At 46.6% G+C, this 22,874-nt stretch overlaps 1 protein-coding gene across 2 annotated transcripts in view; it reads right to left on the bottom strand.

Moving 5' to 3' along the window:
* The window catches only part of RpLP0-like (ribosomal protein LP0-like), a 75,623-nt gene that overhangs the window by 7,418 nt on the left and 45,331 nt on the right, over positions 1-22,874 (bottom strand). For both annotated transcript variants that reach the window (XM_065444414.2, XM_065444415.2), the window contains one exon: positions 10,435-10,586. In XM_065444414.2, coding sequence (XP_065300486.1) covers positions 10,435-10,586 — 152 coding nt within the window. The remainder of the gene's footprint in view (positions 1-10,434; positions 10,587-22,874) is intronic.

Consider the following 22,874-nt stretch of genomic DNA (forward strand, 5'->3'; position numbering starts at 1 on the left):
GCAAACGGGTATAGACGATATTCTAATTGGCACCAAGAGAAAAAAATGGAGCAGGGCAGGTCATGTAATGTGCCGGTTAGATAACCGTTGGACCATTAGGGTTACAGAATGGGTACCAAGAGAAGGGAAATGCAGTCAAAGAGGGCAGAAGACTAGGTGGAGCGATGAAATTAGGAAACTCGCATGCGCTAGTTGGAATCGGTTGGTGCAGGATAAGGGTAATTGGAGATCGCAGGGAGAGGCCTTCGTCCTGCAGTGGACATGAAACAGGCTGATGATGATGAATATTTTTATACGTACGCCAAAGTCGGAACATATTACGCAAGAACGTTCGGAGAACGCCTATGTATCAAAGGGGATTCTAATACACACGTGTCACACATGTATATGAGCCTTTTCCTGGGACTGTACTTTAGCAACGTCGTAACAGGGGAACAATATGAATTATAAACATATCAGTGGGGTGGGTTCTACCATACTAATGTCAAATCAGCTCGGTCTTGCAGTCTGTTTCGGAAGAATTATAAACGTTTACTTATTAACTATACGTCGTTCACAAATAGCGCAGCGGTGGCGTAGAGGTAGAACACCCGCCTCGCGTGCAAGAGGTCCGTGGTTCGAATCCCGGTGCCGTCAATTTTCCACCAGATTAAAAAAAAAAAATCTGCGTGTTGATAACATTGCACAAACAGGCCTGGAGTGTGGCCTGATCCCGGTGACCAGAGCCGGTAATGCACTCCCTCACCAGAGCAGGATTGGCCACCCTGGTGCAGTACCTGGCCACAACCTCCTATATGAACACAACAATCATACCCCGGCCCTCAGTCTCCAGCAGCTGTGAAGCAACTGACCACAGCGGCGGTCAGACCTGCGACGCAGCAGAGGGTGCTAAGAATCACTGGCTCCGGACAGGCCGCCATTGGAATATGAACCTGGCAACGTTTAACGCAAGAACGTTATCTAGTGAGGCGAGTCTAGCAGTTCTATTGGAGGAATTAGAGGGCAGTAAATGGGATATAATAGGGCTTAGTGAAGTTGGGAGGCCAAAAGAAGCATATACAGTGCTGAAAAGCAGGCACGTCCTGTGCTACCGGGGCTTATCGGAGAGAAGAGAACTAGGAGTTGGATTCCTGATTAATAAGAATATAGCTGGTAACATACAGGAATTCTATAGCATTAACGAGAGGGTGGCAGGTCTTGTTGTGAAACTTAATAAGAGGTACAAAATGAAGATTGTACAGGTCTACGCCCCTACATCCAGTCATGATGACCAGGAAATCGAAAGCTTCTATGAAGACTTGGAATCGGCGATGGGTAGAGTGAAAACAAAATACACTATACTAATGGGCGACTTTAATGCCAAGGTAGGCAAGAAGCAGGCTGGAGACAAGGCAGTGGGGGAATATGGCATAGGCACTAGGAATAGCAGGGGAGAGTTATTAGTAGAGTTTGCGGAACAGAATAATATGAGGATAATGAATACCTTCTTCCGCAAGCGGGATAGCCGAAAGTGGACGTGGAGGAGCCCGAACGGCGAGACAAGAAATGAAATAGACCTCATACTCTGCGCTAACCCCGGCATCATACAAGATGTGGACGTGCTCGGCAAGGTGCGCTGCAGTGACCACAGGATGGTAAGAACTCGAATTAGCCTAGACCTGAGGAGGGAACGGAAGAAACTGGTACATAAGAAGCCGATTAATGAGTTAGCGGTAAGAGGGAAAATAGAGGAATTCCAGATCAAGCTACAGAACAGGTATTCGGCTTTAACTCAGGAAGAGGACCTTAGTGTTGAAGCAATGAACGACAATCTTGTGGCCATCATTAAGGAGTGTGCAATGGAAGTCGGTGGTAACTCCATTAGGCAGGATACCAGTAAGCTATCGCAGGAGACGAAAGATCTGATCAAGAAACGCCATTGTATGAAAGACTCTAACCCTACAGCTAGAATAGAACTGGCAGATCTTTCGAAGTTAATCAACAAGCGTAAGACAGCTGACATAAGGAAGTATAATATGGATAGAATTGAACATGCTCTCAGGAACGGAGGAAGCCTAAAAACAGTGAAGAAGAAACTAGGAATTGGCAAGAATCAGATGTATGCATTAAGAGACAAAGCCGGCAATATCATTACTAATATGGATGAGATAGTACAAGTGGCTGAGGAGTTCTATAGAGATTTATACACTACCAGTGGCACCCACGACGATAATGGAAGAGAAAATAGTCTAGAGGAATTCGAAATCCCACAGGTAATGCTGGAAGAAGTAAAGAAAGCCTTGGGAGATATGCAAAGGGGGAAAGCAGCTGGGGAGAATCAGGTAAGAGCAGATTTGTTGAAGGATGGTGGGCAGATTGTTCTAGAGAAACTGGCCACCCTGTATACGCAATGCCTCATAACGTCAAGCGTACCGGAATCTTGGAAAAACGCTAACATAATCCTAATCCATAAGAAAGGGGACGCCAAAGGCTTGAAAAATTATAGACCGATCAGCTTACTGTCCGTTGCCTACAAACTATTTACTAAGGTAATCGCAAATAGAATCAGGAACACCTTAGACTTCTGTCAACCAAAGGACCAGGCAGGATTCCGTAAAGGCTACTCAACAATAGATCATAATCACACTATCAATCAGGTGATAGAGAAATGTGCGGAATATAACCAACCCCTATATATAGCTTTCATTGATTACGAGAAAGCGTTTTGATTCTGTCGAAACCTCAGCAGTCATGGAGGCAATACGGAATCAGGGTGTAGACGAGCTGTATGTAAAAATACTGAAAGATATCTATAGCGCCTCCACAGCCACCGTAGTCCTCCATAAAGCAAGCAACAAAATGCCAATAAAGAAAGGCGTCAGGCAGGGAGATACGATTTCTCCTATGCTATTCACAGCATGTTTACAGGAGGTATTCAGAGACCTGGATTGGGAAGAATTGGGGATAAAAGTTAATGGAGAATACCTTAGTAACTTGCGATTCGCTGACGATATCGCCTTGCTTAGTAACTCAGGGGACCAATTGCAATGCATGCTCACTGACCTGGAGAGGCAAAGCAGAAGAGTGGGTCTAAAAATTAATCTGCAGAAAACTAAAGTAATGCTTAACAGTCTCGGAAGAGAGCAGCAATTTACAATAGGCAGCGAGGCACTGGAAGTCGTAAGGGAATACATCTACTTAGGGCAGGTAGTGACCGCGGATCCGGAAAAAAAAAAAAATTATGGGGTTTTACGTGCCAAAACCACATTCTGATTATGAGGCACGCCGTAGTGTAGGACTCCGGAAATTTCGACCACCTGGGGTTCTTTAATGTGCACCTAAATCTAAGTACACGGGTGTTATCGCATTTCGCCCCCATCGAAATGCGGCCGGCGTGGCCGGGATTCGATCCCGCGACCTCGTGCTCAGCTGCCTAACACCATAGCCACTGAGCAACCACAGCGGGTGGTGGATCCGGATCATGAGACGGAAATAATCAGAAGAATAAGAATGGGCTGGGGTGCGTTTGGCAGGCATTCTCAGATCATGAACAGCAGGTTGCCATTATCCCTCAAGAGAAAAGTATATAATAGCTGTGTTTTATCAGTACTCACCTACGGGGCAGAAACCTGGAGGCTTACGAAAAGGGTTCTACTCAAACTGAGGATGACGCAACGAGCTATGGAAAGAAGAACGATAGGTGTAACGTTAAGGGATAAGAAAAGAGCAGACTGGGTGAGAGAACAAACGCGGGTAAATGACATCTTAGTTGAAATCAAGAAAAAGAAATGGGCATGGGCAGGACATGTAATGAGGACGGAAGATAACCGATGGTCATTAAGGGTTGCGGACTGGATCCCAAGGGAAGGGAAGCGTAGCAGCGGACGCCAGAAAGTTAGGTGGGCGGATGAGATTAAGAAGTTTGCAGGGACGGCATGGCCACAATTAGTACATGACCGGGGTTGTTGGAGAAGTATGGGAGAGGCCTTTGCCCTGCAGTGGGCGTAACCAGGCGGATGATGATGATGATGATGTTCACAAATACTGACACATATGTTCTGAGCTTGTGCTTTTGCGATGATTCTGAATTTTGTATTTACTCTGGCTTTTTCTTGCCTGGCTTTGCACTACCTTAATTATTTTTTTTTATAAACACTCTTACATTGTTCGTATGCTGCTACTGATGTGTATGCCTGATGGAGTGTTTTGTTGGAACTCTCTAACAATATTTTTGGGTCTCAAGAGTGCACTTTTGTACTTGTACTATGTACATTTCTTTAATAAACTTCAAATTTAAACTAACGGGTCATCCGAAGTGGCGAGGCTGAGCAGCTGATCCTTTCACTTTTGTTTATTGCGACAGTACATTCATACGGACACACTTAGCAAATTTTTTCTGTTACTGTCACTGTGAGCTTCCATATATATTTAGGTATATGTATGCTATATGGCTCACCATGTTGTGTGACATGCAGTGTATGCAGGTTATATTACCACACAATTTTATCCCTAAAGTTGCTCATACAAAGTCTTACGTTCATGACAAAATTATCCCTCAGAACTTTGAGAATGGTAGCCCACAAACAAATGCCATGAAACAAAACAGACAGCACATGCCTTTTATCTTAAACCTTCTCAGACTTAAATACTAAAAGTGCAAAACAATAACAGAGCTCAAACCTGAAAATGATGTAATTTTATTGGTAAGGCTGTGCACTACCTCCAGGTTTGGCCCAGGAAAGAGGTTTGAAACATACCTGATACAGAACAGTGGTGGTAAATTCGCTAAGAAAGACATTGGCTTTTATTAACAAACATAAATGAATTTGTCCAATGTATACCTAGCTCATGTTTACTTCAATTGGTACTACCACTACAAGTCTTACATTTCGTGTTATATTTGTTATATTTTAACATGTTGATATCTTGCATTCACTGCTTTGCCCTTATGGTGAAACTGTGATATATATATATATACACACACACACACACACACACACACACACACACACACACACACACACACACACACACACACACACACACACACACACACACACACACACACACACACACACACACACACACATACATATTGCCACCAGCATTGCGGGAAGAAAAAGACGAGCGACATATCCCACCTGCGCAGCCGCAACACCGCGAGCGTCAAGCAAAGCACTGCAAGGCAACGCTCGGCCGGTGCTGACAGGCCGGCGGCTCGTGTGCGAGAATCAGACGATTGGCACGCGACAGGAGGCGACAGAGAGGAGAACGACGTTCGAAGGAGCGAAGCTCAAGGGACGTTTTTTGTTGTTGTCGAGTGCTCAGTCGGTTTTTGTTGACGGGCACAGGTTCGCCCAGCATAAATCAGTTTTCGTAGAAACGGCTGTTGTAACTGTTGGTTACATATCTGGTGGAGGTGCGGGGTATGATTCCAAGCCCCACACACGCCAGGGAAGGTAGCCCGGATCCCCGAAGTTTGAAGCCAACAGAATTAACGCCTGTCCACCAACGCACGAGTCGCCGCATACGAGGTGATGCCCCCGAGTTTGGTCCTATCGCCGATTGACAAAGGGCAGCGGCGGCAGCCAGCCGAGGTACTAGTGCGATGGCTACTCAAGTAACCCCTTCTCACGTCGTCGTTGACTCACCCCGGACGCCAGAATCCTTCCATGGAGACACATTCGAGGATGCCGAGGACTGGCTCGAAAACTTCGAGCGTGTCACCAGGTGTAACGGTTTGGACGAGACAAAGAAACTCCGGTATGCATACTTCGCGCTGGAGGAATCTGCATGCACGTGGTTTCAAAACCACGAACCGTCGTTATCATCGCGGAACGACTTCCGATGAGAGCTGCTAGCTACGTACCCGAGCACGGACCGCAGAGAGAGGGCAGAAGCCGCTCTTCAGGCGAGGAACCAGCGGAACAAAAAAAAGTGTGACCATGTACATTGAAGACATGACCCACCTCTTCCGCCGAGCCGACCCAAACATGGCTGAGGACAAGAAATTGCGGCACCTAATGCGCGGTGTGAAACAGGAACTCTTTGCCCGCCTGGTTTGTAATCCGCCCCGCTCTGTAGCCGAATTTCGATCAGAGGCGACGACGATGGAGAAGACACTGCAGCAGCGTGCGCGGCAGTACAACAGAGATGTATGCGTCGCATCATTTGACGGTGGGTCAGGAGCCCTCCCCAACAACATGGACATCCTACGTGAAATGGTGAGGTTCGTCGTAAGGGAAGAGCTGCAGAAACTGCAGCTGGCCCAAAGCCCTCCTACAGTGTCCTTACTTGCTGATGTCATACGCGAAGAAGTCCGGCAAGTAATTTGTGAGCCAGTGCCTCAGGTATGGCCCCACGCACAGCCAGAGCGTCAGCAGCGGATATCGTACGCCCAAGCTTTACGTCAGGACCTAGGACACGCCGACTTTGCACGAACGGCCACAATACCCCAGGTACTTCCTCGCAATGTGCAGTCCATGCCAGAAGGAAGCCCACGTAAAAGCAATGTATGGCGCACTGCAGACCGGCGTCCCCTCTGCTACCACTGTGGAGAGGCTGGTCACTTATACCGGGAATGCCAGTATCGCTGAGTAAGGCTGCGTGGCTTCTCTGTGAATACGCCTTGCCCTCGAAACGGTGAGCGCCCTTATGAGATTGAGGCATTTTTATCTACGTGCCAAACTGTTCGGAACCCCCAGCAACATGAACCTCGATCAGCAGCGCCCATGTGTTATAGGTCGCCCAGTCCACGTCCCGCTTCCATTTCAGCGAGGCGTCACTCCCAAAGTCCGCGACGGGAACACTAGAGCCAGCGACCTGTGGAGGCAAGGCCGCTGACGCCCGGAACACCGAAGGCCCTCTATCGCCAATCCGACAAGACGACGGCAGTGACGAAACGACGGACAAGTGCAGTGATGACATCGTTACTTCCGAGTTGCGCGTCATCATCGACGACTTCGAAGTGACTGCATTGATAGACACTGGTGCGGACTATTCAGTTATTAGCAGTGTACTCGCCAGAAAATTGAAAAAGGTATTGACCCATTGGACCGGATCTCCAATACGTACAGCGGGGGGACACTTAGTCGACCCTGTAGGAATGTGCACAGCAAGAATTGGAATTAGAGGCTTTACATACGTCAGCAGCTTTATTGTTCTCCCTGAGTGTTCCCGTGATCTGATACTGGGCATGGACTTTTTGTGAACGAATGGCGCAATTATCGACTTGCAAGAATCACGCGTGTTGTTTTCCACAGAAAATGCTGTTACCATTTCTGATACAGAACAGCCACATATTTCCTCTCTCCGTATTGTGGATGAAGACGTGACGGTGCCGGCACGGTGCAGTATGACTGTCGTTGTAAGGAGCGACATATTTCTTGACTATGAGGGACTTGCGGACGGAAATATCGGGCTGCTACTGGAAAAGCAAATATGCGTGGCAAGAGGCCTAGTTCACCTGTGTAACGGATATGCGGACGTCCTTTTGACTAACTTTGGTAATGAGGCACCACAAGTGGCGAAGGGAACAGCCACAGCGTCTCTTCATGACTATGCGCAATTTGCGGATGCGTCAATCCTCAATGCAGCATCACCAGCTTCTGCCACCTTAGACAGTGTCCTTACCTCTATCGACATTGACCGAGAGCTGTCATCGCAACAAAGAGATGAGATTGTGAACTTGGTCACAGAGTTTACAGAATGCTTTTCGACTTCATCAAAAGTCTGTCGTACTCCCGTCGCAAAACACCGCATTGCGGTCGAAGAACCTGCAAGACCAGTTCGCCAACACCCGTACCGAGTAGCCCAAAGGAAAGAGAAGCGATAAGAAGTCAAGTACAGGAAATGCTCAAGGACGATGTAATACAGCCATACAATAGTCTGTGGGCATCTCCGGTAGTCCTAGTCAAAAAGAAGGATAACACCCTATGATTTTGTATTGATTACAGGAAACTCAACCTCGTCACGAAGCGGGATGTTTATCCACTCCCCCACATCGACGACACCTTGGACAAACTATGCAATGGTTACTTCTTCTCTTTTCTGGATCTCAAAAGCGGATACTGGCAGATAGAAGTGGACGAGCGATATCGCGAAAAATGGCATTTGTGACACTGGATGGTTTATACGAGTTTAAGGTGCTTCCATTTGGTCTGTGTTCTGCGCCATCCACATTCCAACGGATGATGGATACTGTTCTCTGCGGGCTGCGGGCTATATGGGCCATCAAATTACTCAGCTACAGAAAAGGAATGCCTGGCGGTTATATGGGCCATCAGTAAGTTCCGGCCATACTTATATGGCAGACCGTTTCGAGCCATCAGCGATCATCACTCATTGTGCTGGCTGGCGAACCTCAAGGACCCTTCTCGAAGGCTCGCTAGATGGAGTTTGCGTCTACAGGAGTATGACATCATGGTCGTTCACAAGTCCGGTATCAAGCACAATGATGCTGATTGCTTATCACGCGCACCAATCGAGGCTATGTCACCTGAATACGAGCAAAATTTCCCATTTCTTGGGACTGTGAATACGATGGAAATGGCTCATCATCAGCGTGCTGATCCGGAATTACTCCTGCTCGAGTACCTGGAGGGTCGACAAGTGAAAGTGCCTGGAGTTTTCGTTCACGGATTGTGTTCGTATGTCCTCCGGAACAATGCCCTCTACAAACGAAACTTTGAGCACAGTGGTGAGACGTTTCTACTTCTTGTACCATCATCGCTGCGAGCTGAAATCTTAGAAGCTTGCCATGATGACCCTGCAGCTGGCCAGTTAGGCATTAGTTGGACTCTGGCGAGAATCCACCAGAAATATTACTGGCCGAAGTTGATGAATTCAGTGCAGCACTATGTCAAATCGTGCCGAGATTGTCAAAGACGCAAAACACCTTTACTCAAACCAGCAGGTTTTCTGCAACTGATACAGCCACCAATAGCGCCATTTGAACAAATAGGAGTGGATTTACTTGGACCATTTCCCGTTTCAACCTCAGGAAAGCGGTGGATTGTGGTAGTAACCGATTATCTGACCTGGTATGGTGAGACTTCTCTTACAAAAGGAACTGCCATTGAAGTGGCTGAGTTTTATGTCCCACACATAGTATTACGACATGGCGCACCCAAGGTACTCATAACAGACAAAGTAACAGCTTTTGTGGCCAGTTTGGTGCAGTCTGTTATGAAACTAACACATACTGCTCATAGAAAAGCCACAGCGTACCATCCACAAACGGCCTGACTGAACGGCTCAATAGAACACTTGCTGGCATGATCTCAATGTACGTGGATGTCAAACATCGGACATGGGACAGTATTCTACCATATGCCAGCTTTGCGTATAATACTCCAGTACAAGAAACGACACATTTCACGCCATTTGAACTTGTTTACGGTCGGACAGTAACAACGACACTAGACGCGATGTTACCTGTAGACAACAGCACCGAAGACGACCCTGACGTTAGGGAGTACATAGAAAGGGCAGAAGAAGCACAGCAGTTGGCAAGGCACCGTATCCTACAACAGCAATACGTCGACGCAAACCAGTACAACCTAAGGCGAAGAGAGGTACAGTACAACACCGGAGACAAAGTGTGGGTATGGACGCCTATACGTATGCCCGGTCTTTCGGAGAAGTTACTGCGCCGTTACTTTGGTCCCTACAAAGTACTTCGCCGGTTAAGTCCCTTAACCTACGAGGTAACTCCTGAAGGCCAAGTCTGCTCCACACGACACAGGACTCGCCCAGAGGTCGTACATGTAGTACGAATGAAGCCATACTATGAAAGGCATTGATTAACAGAAGTTGCACATATGATCAAGCCTAGCACCAGCCATCCTCTGACCACTGTCCTTCTAAAGCAGTTGGCCTCTCTAGGACTTTCCTACGCATCGGGATGATGCTTCTTCGGAGGGGGCTAATGCCGCCAGCATTGCGAGATGAAAAAGACGACCGACATATCCCACTTGCATAGCCGCCACACCGCGAGCGTCAAGCAAAGCACCACAAGGCAACGCTCGGCCGGTGCTGACAGGCCGGCGGCTCATGCGCGAGAATCGGACGATTGGCACGCGACAGGAGGCGACAGAGAGGAGAACGACGTTCGAAGGAGTGAAGCTCGAGGGACGTTTTTTGTTGTTGTTGAGTGCTCAGTCGGTTTTTGTTGACGGGCACAGGTTCGCCAAGCATAAATCAGTTTTCGTAGAAACGGCTGTTGTAACTGTTGGTTAGAATATATATATACATTATTCTGACCTTCCTTTTAGGAGTCCAAGCGCAATATTGCTTTCCTCACCACGCAACGCACTACTCAAGTGCTCTACACGAGTGCGGATGTGTGTAGTGTTTCCTCATTAACAGTGAAACCACAGAAGGGCTGCAGGCATGCAATCATAGGCTACTGACCGGCTCACAGAATCATGAAGCGCCACTGGTTTGAGCCCTCACCTTTCTGGAGGCTGGTGGGCAGACCCAGCCGCCTCAAGTGTGGTTCCAGAGAGTGCTGGAACTGAGGCAGCGGACCTTGGTCCAGGAACACCTGGTGTGTCGCTTTGAATCCTGCCCGTGCATAGTCTGCATCAGTGTACTCGCTGAACCACCTGGAAACGCAGAGATGACACGATGATGACATGCACCCGGCGACAAAATATTGCGGAGCACAAGACATGAGGAAAAGCTGAATATCTCTGCAACCTCACAATGCAGTCTGGTATTTGCATTTCGGGCCTCGACTACAATATGCTAACAACACTGTCACATACAGTTTTACTGGCTAATGCTAGAGGATGCTTGGGAACTGAACATTTTTGGAGATGCCGTGGTCCATAAACTTTTGTCACCAGGTGTACAGAACAGTTCACTGTTGAAGGAGACACGTAGTCGGTATTTTAGGATTAATTACAGTGCCACCTTCACACAAAGGCCTTGACAGTAACTTTTTTTTTACTAATGTACCACATTTTCCTGAGTATAATTCCCGCCCCAATTACAACACCCCGATAAAAAAAAGAAGCTTGTATAATTTACGTAACTGATTACGACAACACTCAAATCTTTGTAAAAACAGTCTGCATTTGTGGACGCACAACTCGTCCATGCCAGATCTTCAGCCAGCGGCTTTGTTCCTCACCTCTTCGGTAACGCTGATAATCTCCAGCTTCTGCTGTGTTGTTAAAGGCTGTGGTCAAATGCTGCGCTCATTGTGATCCGAGTTCTTGTTTGTCAGTGCCACACGCGCTATTCACTTACTAACACAGTCAAAATGCAAAATAGTGACCAGAAAAGAGAAGGAGAATGGAGGACACGCAGAGGTAGAGAAAGTGTGTGGGCTCCCTAGGAGGCAACAGAACTTTGGAATGCTGAGAACTATGCACAAAGATGTGGATTCATGGCAGTGCAGCACACGCTGCCGTGAAGTCATAGACAGAGATGAAAATCTGCTGCCTCTCCCACCACGAGGTGCGCCAATATACTCTCGCCCGACATCCTCCTTACACTCGTTCATAAGTGAAGGTCCCAGATGGGACCGCCCGAGCCAGAGGAAGGTGCCAAGGGAGATGACTGTGGGACAGCAAACGGAGCAGAAGCAGCTAGAATCAATGTCTTTCAGGAACCACGAATGCGAACACTGAGGGACGACGAATGCTAGAGACCACAGCGGTAAGCAGAGGTGAATACCTCCGCTTCTTGCTAGATTTCCTCATGCCTGCTTATCAAGCATCCCAGAAGCCAGCACTTCTTGTTGGGAAAACCTAATAAAAAGTTTGGTTTGTTTCTGTTATCACTGAGTGTGTGTAGTGTTAATGCTTGTGCTTGTGTGCCAATGTGCCTCCGTGGTTGGTAGCACCGAGGTGCGTGTGTGCGCGTGCATGCACTGGGAAGCTAGACTGTGCCCGTAGGACTTATGTAGGGAGTTGGAGTGGGTGGTACTCACAGCCCACGCCTCAACTGTACTGTTAAATTTTTAAAATGTTCGGTATTGGTTATATGCACAAAAATACAATTACTCTATGTTACATGTCACAATAAGCGTCTACCCCCCCTCCCATTAGAGTCAATTATACATTCAATTCCTCCTGGTTGGTTGGTTGGTTGGTGGGCTGAACCGCACACTCTGTCATTCCTTCTAGATTAGGGCGATCAAGAAACTGCCTCATAACCAAATAGTAAATACCCTTTTCAAGACTTATGGCTTCCATATATACCTGGATGCTCAAAACACAACGGCAAACATTCATTCATCCCCATCATCATAATTTATTACTCCCTTAAAGGAGTACTGACACAAAAATTTGAAGTCGAGATAACTTGTGAGATAGATTTAGTGGGTCACACACACATCGTGTGTAAAATATCAGCGGCGAATATCGCTTAGAACATATTTAAAATCAATTTTAAAGTAGGTGCGCGCAGCCAACCGTAAAACAGACCACCTCGCGACATTGACATCTCCCGGGGTCTGTAAATAGCCAAGAAAACGCTACGTCATGTGGCTACGTCACGAATTTTCGTTGGCTGCCATGCGGCTTTACATGTGCTCTTTACACGTGCTCGCCGTCGCCGGCCGCAATATCCGAGCTCGTCGCTGCTCTCCAGTGGGTCAAATTGAAAGTGATTGGCCACGTCTAATACGGCGGCGACTCCCACATGCAGGAAATCGTCGCCGCTGGTCAACGAAAACGAGGACGACGACGACGATGATGGCAAGGACATGGCAAACCACGTGCAGGCGTAGCAGACAAATAGCAACACGAAGCTCGCGTGCCGGCGCGCCGCACGCTGGCTGCGCGGCAGAGCATACGTCATGGCTTTTTGCAAACACGTGACCACTTTGTTTACACTCCCGGTGGACCGTTTCGTTGCTCTCTGAAACCGAAACTTGGACTGGTCGCTACAAAAAAGACTGCAGATAATTACCTGTCGCGCTCTGAAGTAAATGAGGTCTCGTGCCGTGATTACTGGGTCATTAACTACTTATTAAAGCAGAAAAAACCAGATGGATTTTTTTTGTGTCAGTACTCCTTTAAGGCCCCATGTGGGGTATTGCATAGGGGGGGGGGGGCAAAACAATAATACAAACATTGAATGAATGGAGGCAGATGTTAAGATGGCCTTCAAATGCTAAACCTGTTAAGAACTGCATGCTAAATGATTTGTTCAACTCTACAGACAAACAGTAAAAAAAATCATGAAGGCAGGAAGCATATCTGCGAGCTGAACAGTACGTTGACTGCCATGTCTTGGACATGAGGGACTGAAAGAAAGCTAGCTTGTCATTTATGAAAATGGCCTACAAGCAGAGAGGAAAAAAAGAAACACTAGCAAGCCACTCTTTAAATGCTGCTATTCAACACAACACACTATAAACACTACTGGGCTTGCATTCTTGATCAACCAAGAAGAAGAGATACTGCTTTCACTTTTGCATTAATTAATGTCAAGTGCAGCACCCTTAAGCTACGACGGGCACTCTTTCAAAACAGTTCATACACTAAATAGACTAAATAATGGCCATGGGACAAGTGTCATTTACATCACGTCTATCTGCACTTACTGCACGTCATCAATAAAGATCAGTCTAGAGTACAGCTCCTGCTGAGAGTTTCAGGCAGCCATGATGTGGCACAGAATTGCCTGGTGGGCAGGTGTCACCAAGGGCGGTATTCTCAGCCGTTCACTCTTGCAGATACAATCACTTTTGCAATATTTTCTGTAACTAGCATTAGACTGAGCCATACGTACGGGCAACGTCAATCCTAGCACTGTGCCAGTGATGCTGTTGTCAGTAGGTGCAGACACGTTCAGTGATAGTGACATAACATCTTGCAGAAAATCATCATATTCCAAAAAGTGAATAACCGGAATGCCTGAACAAATGAAGAAAGCTGACTTGCGAAAGTACTCGCACAGCTCACAATGGTTAAAGCAAGTGCCCATGTTTCGAAACTTTCGGGCAGAGCATACCAGAACTTACAGGCTAATGAAGTACCAATCCGTTCCATAAAATATTGCCCCAGGAACATTTTTTGGTGGTAATTTGTTCTATAGAGCAATCAATGAAGGATGTGGGTGACAAGTGAATAAAGTATGTCTACATACATAGAGCAGGGTGCACACAAGAGCTAGTTGATGGCTTAACACTGTGAAGAAACAGCACTTGATGAAACTCCCTGAGATTTAGTGGATTAGCGTTAAGTTTGACATCTGGTAGGATCAACAGACTGTAAGCATCCTTAAAGGGACACTAAAGAGAAAAGTCGTATTATTTTTAATTTATAACACACTGTGGACCACAAATCAGCCCTTGCAGGAAGCACATGCAAGCGTACAAGGCAAATAAGAAACAAGGCAAGCAATACAAAAATATGCAAATATAGAAATATAAGTACTATACAATAAATATAAATGAACATGCATAACAGAGAACATACGAGCAACGCACTTCATTAGAAGGGTCTTAATACATCGCAGGCCAGGAGTTCCACTCAGACACTGTTCTGGGGAAGAAAGAAAATTCATGTAGTATTTGTCCTGGCAAAATGAGGGTTTAATGCATATGTGTGGTCATGATGTGTACGTGTACACCTTGTGGATAAAGGGGTCACGCATACCAAGGGGTCTAAGGATAATTCACGATTAATTAGCTGCTGTAGGAAATTCAGGTGAAGCACCTGCCTCCGTGTCTCGAGAAGGGGAATGTCGTTTGCCATTATTAGCTGTGTGGGGGAATCGGGGCACTTAAATTTAGCATAAATAAAATGAACAGCATTTTTCTTTTCTTTACGATTTTAATGTTACATTTAGTGCATGGAGCCCATGTTATGCAAGCGTACTATAGTTGAGGTGTGATGAAAGTCAAATAACTTAATAATTTAATGCTGGCAGGTGAATTCCTCAGTTTGTGTTTTAAGAAGCAAAGATTATGGAAGGCAGATCAACAAATATTGCTAATAAGTAAATTCCAGGAAAGGTTATTAGAAAATGTTATGCCTAGGTATTTATAATTTTCAACATTCTTTAAAGGGACCCTGAAACGCTTTTGACGATTTTCTACAAACGTACTGAGTCGTTAGAGTAGGTCCTTCTGATCATTAATTGACACATCTAAGTGCTCTGCGTAAAGCGTGTAATTTATTATAAGGTTTTAAAAATGCACATCGCTGCCGATCGCAGCGCACTGCTCGGCGGAATTTTAAGCCGCCCCTACCCATATGACTGATATCACCCATACGACGTCAGTGGGGCGAGCTATCCGATTGGCTGACCAGGGCGCGTGATCGATAATTTTTCCAACTTTATGGTAAACAAATGATCTTCATAATAGTTGGAATGTTAGTTAATTTGTTTTTATAAAAAGAAAGTAGCATAAAGAGAATGCACAAGAACAATTTTTCAGTACACTTAAGCACTTCCGGCACACAGCAAGTGTCGTCTGCTTGTGTTACAACATACTCCATTTTGACGAGAGCTCCGCAGTCAGAGTTGGTCTCAGTCTTTTCGCGAGCACTATGATTCGACTTTGTTGCCTCGTGGACTGCAAACGTAGCGACTGGCAATATGTCAAGCTGCGACATCGTGTCCCTCTGCAAAGCAGCGTACGAGCGAACTGGCTGCTGCGCATCGGACTGCCGCTATCCGATCGGCGCCAGGATTTGCGAGTTTGTGGCCATCACTTTACACCGGAAGATTACTAACGGAGAAGCGTTTTGCGAGTCCCTTATTAGGGCAAACGTAAGCGCAAGGGGACAGGGTCTGGCCGCTTGACTGTGCCGTAACGGGACGAGCTGAGATGAGCAGAAGGGCAAATGTGAATGGTCTGCACGGTGCAGCCACCTGGTGGCATAGAGCTCAACCATACACAGTAGCAGCAACGAAGCGTATTCTCCTTTGCTGCTGGTGCGTATTTTTCGCAGGAGTGTAATCATCAACACGTTGTTTTTATAAATGTTTAAAATGTTTTACACTTGGTTAGAGCAACATTAGCGCTTTGTTTGGCTGGTTAAGCGCTGCGCCAACAAGTGTCTGGACCATGCAGACCGATCAGGCCGCTCATGTACGTCTACACCAAAGTTCCTTCATCAGCTTGAGTTTATGCCTCCGGTCATTTGCCGAAATGACCAGCTTGCCTGTGGTTAACGGAATACGAGACATGTTCGGCGCTACGACAGAATGCTCGCAACGCACGCTGCTTCGATAGCTCTCACTTGGGGTCGACAGTCAAGCGGCTAGCGGAGAGGTTTCGCGCGGGCGGGCTCCAAAACAACCGGAAGTGGACGATGTGACGTTGCATCGTGACGCAGGACCAGTGAAGGCGGAGCTTAGGCCCGCTCGCTCGGCGAACGAGTTGAGGAGGAAAAGCATGGCTGGGGAGGAGGGTAACTTCTAATCACTTGTAGCTCCATTAATACGTAACGCTTCACTTAAATTGTGGTGCGAATGTTCTACTTAAGCTGTACCCTACGCGTCTACAAAATTTGTCTGAACCGTTTCAGGGGCCCTTTAACGGCAAAGCTGTACTAGCAAATTATTGCTTTGCGATACCATGCCTGGAAAGTCAGAAAAGATGCAAGAAGGAAAAATGGCTGCTGAGGCTGCCTGGAAGTGCCTGCACCAGCTTGCTGTGACATGGATTTTGGTGATTTCTGCTTGGTTGCTAGTGAACCTGTTGATAGTAACGATGGACTAATAACTCTGTCAAGCGGGCAAGTGCACTTACTGAGAATGTCACTTGGTTTAAATGCACTTTGCCACTTTTTTTTAACTGCGAGTGCACCGTTTTTCCATTTAGCACCACTCCGCCTAAAGTGTCACTCAAAGTTCCCGAAGTGAACTCCCCATAAGTGCACTTTACTTGCTCACTTGACAGGGGTATTGGGTATTAAACAGCCAGAAACTACTTGGCAAGTTGCAAGAAGTTTTGCAGCACCAAAATAGTCCGAATCCAAGACAATACCCTGAAATACATGCCATCACACTGATGTGCCAAAGCTGGGGTATCACCACTGAATTCACAAAATGCAACATTTACTTTGGTTTTCTCTTCTAAAAATGAGCCCATTACTGCAAAAACATTGAAAATAAAGTTTCGGAGGAATACTAAGACCAGTCTAAACTGATTTACCGTTTCCCTTTATTGTCCCTTTGAAGTCTTCCACATGATATCTTTAATGGCTCCCTGAAACAGTTTTTATCATACGCCTAGACATAGATGGTATCCTTCAAAGAGTGCTTTCTTACAAAAATATTTGTGCCAGCACCCTATAATAAAACAGGCATGAGTGGTTAAACACTTCCCTCTTCTCAATCCCTGGCATTCCCCCTCAACTTTTACACCGTGTGGCCACCACTTTGTCCCGCTTCCTTCATGCGGTGACGCAACTATTGTCTACTTTCAGTTGATCTGAAGTGAATGTGCTCCCGTGTCTCTTTCCTATGCAGTTAAAAGGAACAAACATTCACAGCGAACCTTGCACTGTGGCATGACGCACACTGTTCACTGGCCTGCACTATATGAAGCAGAAGAAAGAGGAGGACCACGTATACGATATATCAAATGCACAAACACTAACGTAGCTGTTCATGGGGCTATTTCGGCTTGATAACATGTCTGATAACATGGCTTGATAACTTGAATAGCCAGACAACATGTAAATATACATGTATGTTTATGATTGTCTCTACATCACACTCGTAAGGTTTCTTTGTGGCCGTCAGCGGTAAAAAGCACTGCCACAGTTAGGCTAGAGCTGCCGCTAACTTGTGAATGGCCTATTTACAATGTTTTCTCTACTATACTACGTAAAAACAAACACTGGGAATTGATCCCACACTTGGGAGGCAGAGACGCCACGACTACGCTCAAGTCTAACTAAACATGGCAGCTTTCCGACGGCTGTTTTTACCCATTGTAAGGGATGTTCAATTGCCTTCACAACTCTTTTTTTGCGGATCTCGGCATGTCAGGATATTTTTCTGCGACAATTTTAGCAAATTGTAGACGAGACTTGGCTCCTAGACAAATCCGGAACCTGCGGTTGCTGCAAAAGGGATCCTTCTTTTCAAAACTGAGGGTGATCGCTGTGTTGACAACGGAGGCTGCTGTTGACATTGATGTGCAGCGCTTGTGCTTGCGTCTCCTACAGTGTGCAGTTGCTGCAGTTTCCCTGCACACACCCGCAGTGGAAGATGACCGTAATAGAGCGCTGGTACATTAATGTTCCTACTGCCAAAGAAGACATCGCTGCACCAATTTTCAGTGAGAACCTCTCCCTGTGTTGCAGTGGCTGCCATTGTCACAGCTGTAGCAGACAAGCTGCATTCTTAGGCAGAAGTGGGCCATTGGTTTGAAGAAACGTACTATATGTTCATTGCATTTGTGTATTTATTTTTAGGGCACACAAATTCTTATGCGTAGATATGCTATTAAAAATAGGCTTCATGAAATTACGTGTTTCTAGCGTTCCCAATGATGTTGCGTAGGTGGCCAACTGGATTGCCTGCCCGAGCGAAATTGCTCATCCAAGCTAGGTAGCATGGGAAGGGGCAGCTGAAAACTCAGGGGAGTGGTGCCGCTGTGATCGGCTGTGATGCCCATTTTGGTGTGCTTAAATGTCTCGTAATGATCAAAAGGACTGACCTTACCGACATAGCATGCATGTACACAATTGTCAAAATGATATCAGGGTCCCTTAAGAACTGCTACTTTTGGCATAACTGAGAGCTTATCATCATCTAAAATGTCCAAACTCGCATTGGTTTCGTGGGAAAATGCTGGAAAAATTTATACTTTAAATTTACGAGCACTATCAGTCATTAATGTACGGATTTCAGCAATACTGGTATAAAAGAGAGCGACAGCACACCCGAAAATCGAACTCTACGCAAGTGCAGCTTTGGTAAGATGATGAGTAATTATATAACTATACAATTAAACCCCTTTAAACATGCCTGAAAATTATGAATAGCTCCTGCAAAGCATATTTATTTATTTATTTATTTAGCAATACTGTAAGCCTTTTACAGGCTCATACAGGAGTGGGTCACAATCAAAACAACGAAACATTGTTGGTCAAAATAGAAGGCAATGAAACACGCCAATTATTACAATTCAAAGATATAACACGCAAACAAAACGACAGACCAAAGCAATTAGTACAAGGCATATAATACAGGGAAGTGGTAAGAGCTACGAACAACTCAGATGTGGCGGGAAACGGCCAAAACACAGTTGCGCAACACAACGTTGTAGCGAAGCAGTACATAATCGGAAACAGACATATGATTCAGAATGCGGAATTCTTTTCTTTTTATTCTGTTTGTAGGCAACACAAATGCCTCCCATCAATCAATGCCACTTTAGGAGGTGTGCTGGAAACACTATCCGACAAAAAAACTTGATTTATTCAAATTGCGACTGAAATTGATGAGTGCACTGGAAAGATTAAAATGCCAAGTTCCATTAATAGGCGGAGAAGAAAATCTGTTTTATCGAGAAATTCTTGGCCTATGTTCTTTTGCTCAGGGAGGTACGTACATATGTGACACAGCATGGCACGCTGTCCAAGCACAGGTGGTGTAGTGCCAGAATGCTATGGCTCATGTATGCCGAGGCGCTTGTCTCATGAAATCTCGCAAAAGTGAAAGTATCCCTGAAAATGATCGCCTAAGAATGTTGCCCGTTATTTCATTTTTAGATTTCACAAGCATTGCACAAGCCTACACTAATGCAATCCTTTCGCGAGTTTCTGCAATGATAAAAATACATAATATTCCTTATTTATACTTGCATTTGTAAATTCTGAGACATGACATTTCCATCGTCCTCCATAATCACAGAACACATTCCAGGCAGTAGACTGTCCTGCAGCGCACTACTATGTGCCACAATGGACCGGTCACAAAAGACGATGACGACATGGCCAGCACGGTGACAATGCACGAGCAGTCAAACCGGTGGAATCAGGTTTCTACCTGATTGAGTGGGCTTGATTGAGTGGGCTTGGCTAAAAATATAATTCGTGGACATCAGGCACCAGCGTCTGTCTGGTTTTTCTTCACCCACAAATTATATTTTCAGTCGAGCCTGCTCAATCAGGCGGAAGTCTGATTCTGCTGCTCGTGCACCGTCAGCGTGCTGGCCATGTTGTCGTCGTCTTTTGTGACCAGGCCGGATCATACCAACCATAAACCACTGATTACCACCCTAGCGTCCAACAGCACCTCCTACGCTCCCCGCGAAATCAGACAGCTTGCCTACATTTCTGAATTCCCCAGCGACATTTGTCACATCAGTGGAAAATCCAACGCCTTTGCAGACACACTTTCTTGCGCCGCCATCCATGCAATGGAGCACGGCCGAGCGCTCATCGACTACATGGCTATGGCTACTGCCTAGAGTGTCGACGCCGAGCTCCAGCTGCTTCGCACGAGCGGTACCTCTTTGGTGTTTAAAGATACTGCTATGAGACAGTGAATGGGCTGTTACTGTCGGTCGGATGAAAATGACGGCGACGAAGTGGCCAGAGGCACGCGCAAAAGCCTTGCCTCAGTCACCACTGCTTGTGGCTGTAGTAACCTTGTATTACTAATAATCTGTAAATAGATGTTATACCCGTAACATCTTTTTTGGTGGACAGTGTGGGGTAAACTAGATAGCGTGCTGGCTTTATCAACCAAGCACGGTAGTTCGCAGCAATCGCCATCTTGGTTGCTCCGTGATGACTAGCGAAGTGACGGCACAACAGCCACCGGCTCCTGTGATCCTGTTACACCCACCAGACCTGGGAGCCTTTCCTGGCACGGTCGACTTGGACGTCGAAGAGTAGATCGACATGTACATGCACGTCAGCAACCCCGACAGGTGGGACTCTACGCTGATGTTAGCCAATGTTTCTACCTGAAAGGAATGGTACACGTGTGGTACCAGACGTATGAAGAAGATCTTACAAGTTGGGATGCTTGCAAGGCGAAGCTGCACGAGTTGTTCGGCAGACCATTTGGCCGTGAGCAGGCCGTTAAAAAGGGAACTGGGATCCCACGTCCAGAGGAGCAGTGAAGCGTACATTTCGTGCATACAGGATCTACTGGGCCTTTGTCGAAAAGCTCACACAAAAATGACCGAAGCTGACAAGGTTTCGCACATACTGAAGCGAATAGCCGACGATGCATTTAATCTACTTGTATTCAAGGACTGTACGACGGTCGACACCACAGTTAAAGAATGTCACTGTTTTGAACAAGCGAAGAGCCGCCGCATCACGTGCCAGTTCTTTCGGCTGCCCAACACCGCCGCCACATCATCATGTGAGGACCCACCGATGTTTGCACAGTCTACAGCATCAGAAAATGTAACTCGCATCGTCCGCTGCGAACTTGAAGCAATAGCTCCTACGGCCGTCTATACAGACCTTCAATCAGCCAACCTGCCCACCGTGTCACTCATACAAGCAGTTGTCCGCCAGGAGTTTGTAAACCTGGGTTTATCACCCACCGTCTGATCGATGCGTGCAGTTGAACGTACTCCTGCAAATGCCACCCAGAACCAGGTCGACCCTTCACGCTACAGAAACCCGGCTGACTGGAGAATGGCAGATGACCGACCCATATGTTTCAACTGCTCAAGTGTTGGACACATTGCTCGTGACTGCCGCAGTAGCTAGTCATCGCCTTCAAATTGGACAACTGGATCTTGGCATTGTTCTGGAGGCAACATTCAACGTTTTTCGCCTCGCTCTGATCCACATGCTTCAGATGCCGCCATTCCACACTCCAGGTTTTGCCGCTAACTGTGCGCACAAGGCCGTAGATCTCTATTGCCATGACCATGCCGGTCCTCGTCTCCTGTACGGTTTGGCACCTACACTCTGGAAAGCTAAGCCATGCAGCTCTTGAAGGTGACGCTGCATCAGTGACCCGATTCTCTAAATCCTCTTTTGACTGTACCTGTGCATCCAAACTTTCTGGACATTCAAGCGGACGACGTTCCTGTGACGGCACCTGTAAACACTGGAGCGCACATTTCATTAATGAATGCCGCTCTCCGTAGTAAGCTCTGTAAAGTTATTACGCCTGCTCTTCAGAGCACAGTACAGGTCTCTGATGGCAGCATGTCTGCTGTTCTTGGAATGTCCACTGCCCAAGTGAGCATTGCTGGCCATCAGACCACTGCTTTGTTTCCTGCGCTAGCGCAGTGTTCTCATGACATGATCGTCGGCCTAGACATTCTCTCAACGCACTCTGCCCTCATCGACTGCTCCTCATGTGTGCATCCTATTGACGCCCACGTAATATCCGGCACTACTAGCCACTTATGTTCTGTACAGTTCCTTCATCTGCCACCATAAGCAGCTACATACGTCCCATTATGTCCCTCTCAGTTCTGTGCGCGATGGTGAATACCTTGTCTCCCAGATTCTTGACTTGGTCCTGACACACCCTGTTGTCCTCCTGCACACTGTGGTCACCGTATGCGAAAATAAAACCTGTCTGCCTCTTTTGAACTTTGGACTTTCTACCCATGTGCTACCTGCTGGTATCACGCTTGCCACCGTGTCACCACGTGCTCATTTCGCAAGCAGACACTCTTTAAAACACTCTTTACTTTCGTAAGCAGACACATTCTCGCAAGCAGACAATCTTTGCTGGGTCTTGCTGTCATATGTTGATATCTTTGATCTCGAAAATTGACCTTTAGGTCGAACATCAGTGGTTCAACACATCATCCACACTGGCGATGCTAAATCGGTTCACCGGTGCCCTCATTGTGTTTCCTCTGCAGAACGTGCCGTAACCCAAAAAGAGGTTGACAAAATTTTGGCCAAGGACATCATCGAACTGTCCTCTAGTCCATGAGCCACTCCTGTAGTGCTGGTCAAGGAGGACAACACCGG

Source organism: Dermacentor albipictus, chromosome 3 (assembly GCF_038994185.2).
Source record: "Dermacentor albipictus isolate Rhodes 1998 colony chromosome 3, USDA_Dalb.pri_finalv2, whole genome shotgun sequence".
NCBI classification, from domain to species: domain Eukaryota; kingdom Metazoa; phylum Arthropoda; class Arachnida; order Ixodida; family Ixodidae; genus Dermacentor; species Dermacentor albipictus.